We start from the raw sequence: 3630 nt of genomic DNA on the forward strand, positions 1-3630 counted from the left end.
CATGTTTGACCTAGAAAGTCTATCAATTTATTTAACTTGTAATGATTATTCTATCAAGGTATCATAATTAATTATTATAGTAATATGTATTAGTAATATAATAGTTACATAATACATTATGAAACTAATAGTCTAAAGTACTAAGAATAATAAAAGCGATAGCGGATTCACTTTCAGAAATATTCTTGTCGAGGCGAAAGCAAGAGCAGCGGAGATCTTTAGTCGGCGGTAAAATTTTAATTGCCCGCCGGGGACTGACCAGATCGGAGATCTGGAGAGAGTGGCGAGTGGAGGCTGACCTGCCAAAATAAAGATAGTTTAAACCGTTCTGGCCTAAATGTGTCATCTATAAATACGCGAGCTCGCTCTCTTGCTCGCGGCATCTACTTTCTGATGCGAATCGATATTGCAGTTTGCATTTTGCCGAAAATCGCCACGTAATAAAAACGACACGGTCGACCGGTTAAGCAGGAAATAGATTTGTTTTAATGGATGCACAAAGCTTTCGTGTCTCTTCTGCTCTTTCGGAATTTTCAGAGCTTTTTACGTCGGCTATTAAAACACGTGATAGCCTTCCCGCCGATGACAGTTGAAAAACGAATTTATGTTTAACGTTACGACGATATAACTTTTGTGTCCACGACAAAGCCTTTGTACTCGTAAAATGCTTGTGGAACAACTACGCATGTCTGAAAATTATTCTCCTTTGTCTTCTTTTGCGCAATATACATTTAATACAATGTATTGGGTTGTCCGGAAAGTTCGTGCCGATGTTGAAGGAAAATTGAAACGCAGAAGATTTAAATTTTAGTATACATTTATTAAATTATATAGGTTAGTTGGCACGAACTTTCCGGACAACCCAATACAAACATATTTTGTGCATATTTCTGCATAATATATTTCAAAGGATCCAAAACTTATCTTCGTAGTACAGTGAATTTGATACGAATTGGATTTTAACGAAAAGACATAATTAGAATGCGCAGTTAACCTCAGCAATCGTATTCCACGTGACAGCACGATATTTTGGATACGAAGAGTATGGAGAACATCGTTACGTTAATTAGGCAAGATGAATCATTCTTGTTCCACCGAGGAATAACCATTTCTATGTATCTCCGTAATTTCAGCATAGACTTGTTACAAAGTTTCTATTATCGTGTGAATCATGTACATAATGCTTGCAAACATTATAAACTGCTTTACATGATTTATCGCGATATCACATTTCTTACAAGACTGATATTTTTCTTCTCAACTCTTTTCAATTCTGAATAGGTAGTATGAAATCTTTTATCATTGCAATATAGCTATAGTAAAGATATACAAAATATCTTGTACATAAAATAATTAAAAGCACTCTCTTGTAAATCTTTTAAAAAATATTTTTCTTTTATCTTTGTTTATTTATATTTTAATAAGGTTGCATAGATCTCTTAGTATAAATTTAATCAAAATTCATAAAAAATATTGAATTTATGAAGATCAAAATTGTTTGTTGTTCTTCATGCGAGTTAAAGGGCAGTGTATTCATTCAAGCTTTTTAAGTGCGATCAATCGGTAAGTGCACGTGGACGTCTGACCTTCGACAAGTACACATCTATATGATATTACACACGCGCATTTAGAACATAATTTTAACCACAAGTTATAGCCTTGTGTCTTCGGCGCTGCGCTTGTTGTTCTGTCGCAGTCAGTGTTTGTACAGTCGTCGTATAAGTCTCTTTTGTGGTGCGGTGTCTTGCTTGATCCCTTTCGCGAATTTGAATGTAGGTTTCAAAATGTAACGACTTCAAAAACGCGTTCTTCGTGGAATGGGATGCGGTAGGTCGCTACTAAGATCTTTTCTCCTTTCGAGGAACCGCGAAGACGAGCCAGTAAAGATCGAAGTCATGTTCGGTATGCCGAATTTTGAAAATTTTACTTTATATTAAAATATATATTATAATAAAAAAAAAATATGTTGATTAAAATTCGATGTGGAATGTAATAAAAGTGAATATGAACTAATTCCTATTTTGTAATACCGATTACTGTTAATAATACGTTAATAAATTGGTATAATTCAATGTCATTGTAACAGTAAATGAAATTGTTTGACTATTTGCTTGCTGTTTGTTAGCAATTGCTAGCAAGTGATAAATGAGAATAGTTCTAAAGGTTGTGTAATAGTACTCTTTGAACGTATGAATGTAAGAGAACGAGGAGAAGAAAAGAGAGAAGAAACGACGATTAACTCATTCAAGCTAAATTGCGAGCACATCTTGACTATCTGGATCATAAAGAAACTTTTATTTCTAATTATTAAAAGAATTATTTTTCAAATAGAATAAGAAATTCAAACTTATTCTTTTTTGTAAGATTAATAAATTTATATTAAATTTAACAAATAATTAAAATAAATAAATATCTAGGATATATAAATAGCAATGCTCATTATTATAAAAAAATTATATATAAACGTAATAATTGAATTTTCTTTAAAAGTGAAATGGGAAAATACATTATATCAGATTTTCTTGGAATGTTTGCGCTTCGACTTGAGAGTGTTAAAGAGTCTTTTTGGCGCTTGATGATGCGCCAAAATAATTTAATTTTAAAGGTACATGGTGACGGCGCCGCTCGATCTTCCAAAGTAAATTTGGCATCAGTAAGATTTGCCTAGACAGACTGAAAATAGACTGATTGATTTGGAAGATACTTTCTGAAAAATATTCTAAAAATAGTGCGTGTAATAAAATATTCTAAAAACATGCATGTGCATATATAATATGATTTATCTAAACACATACCAATTATAAGAATATTTCTTATACTATATTATTATGTAAAAAATGCTAAAAAAAGAAAGTAAATAGCGCTCCTTTGTATCTATATAGATAATCTAAAAAAAGAAATTATATTTGTGCACGAAAATAAAAATTAGATATTTTTGAAAAGCACACACATTTTTTGGCATTTAATAAATATATGTAAATAATTTTTTTTTTAATATGTAGAATTTTATAGTTAAAAAATGCTGCTGTTGTAATCTTTTTAGTAGAGAATATTCTTATAAGAATGTAAGCATTGAAAGTAACTGAATGATGTTTTTTTTATTTGTATCGTCTTTTTTTTTTGTAACATCGAGTGAGGAAAATCGAGTATTTCAAGATGATTAATTTCGGGTTCAATGCGGCACATGTGGCAAATCGTGATTGTTCAAAATTCATACGGATTCCATCAGCACGTGTCGGAAATAATGCAACCAAAGTTCGAAATGTGATTATTCGAATGACAGATAGAAAATTGAGCTTGAGAGTTCATCTGCGATTACTCGTGCCGGCCTTGCACATGATATCGTCGCATTGCTCTCGTTTAAAATACCACGGACGGGAACGTGCGGGAACGCATTATTGATGCAATTTAATTTGAAGAGTATACATATATTCGAAGAATAAGTAGAACAACAGATGTTAACAGTAATTGTTTGAATTATATTGCATAAACAATTTCAGATTTGGTCATTTGTAGATTGTTTATATAACATCAAAAAGTATATTTGTTAGAAAAATACGAAATTATTATTTTCATTTAGATTTGTATATGCGATATTTGAGATACAATGTATGCGTTTGTTATATATAT

The 3630-nt window shown here is 31.5% G+C and overlaps 1 protein-coding gene across 5 annotated transcripts in view; it reads left to right on the forward strand.

Annotated features, from left to right (window-relative positions):
* Window positions 1–3630, forward strand: part of LOC108684842 (centrosomin) — a 29788-nt gene that overhangs the window by 14539 nt on the left and 11619 nt on the right. The window contains exon 1 of one of the 5 annotated variants that reach the window (XM_018189368.1): window positions 1697–1902. The exons of 3 other annotated variants lie outside the window; for them this stretch is intronic. In XM_018189368.1, coding sequence (XP_018044857.1) covers window positions 1818–1902 — 85 coding nt within the window. In that variant the 5' untranslated portion in view covers window positions 1697–1817. Of the gene's footprint in view, window positions 1–1696; window positions 1903–3630 lie in introns of those variants that run through there. One more of the 5 variants, XM_018189369.1, reaches the window with a different exon arrangement.

Source organism: Atta colombica, unplaced genomic scaffold (genome assembly GCF_001594045.1).
Source record: "Atta colombica isolate Treedump-2 unplaced genomic scaffold, Acol1.0 scaffold140, whole genome shotgun sequence".
NCBI lineage: Eukaryota > Metazoa > Arthropoda > Insecta > Hymenoptera > Formicidae > Atta > Atta colombica.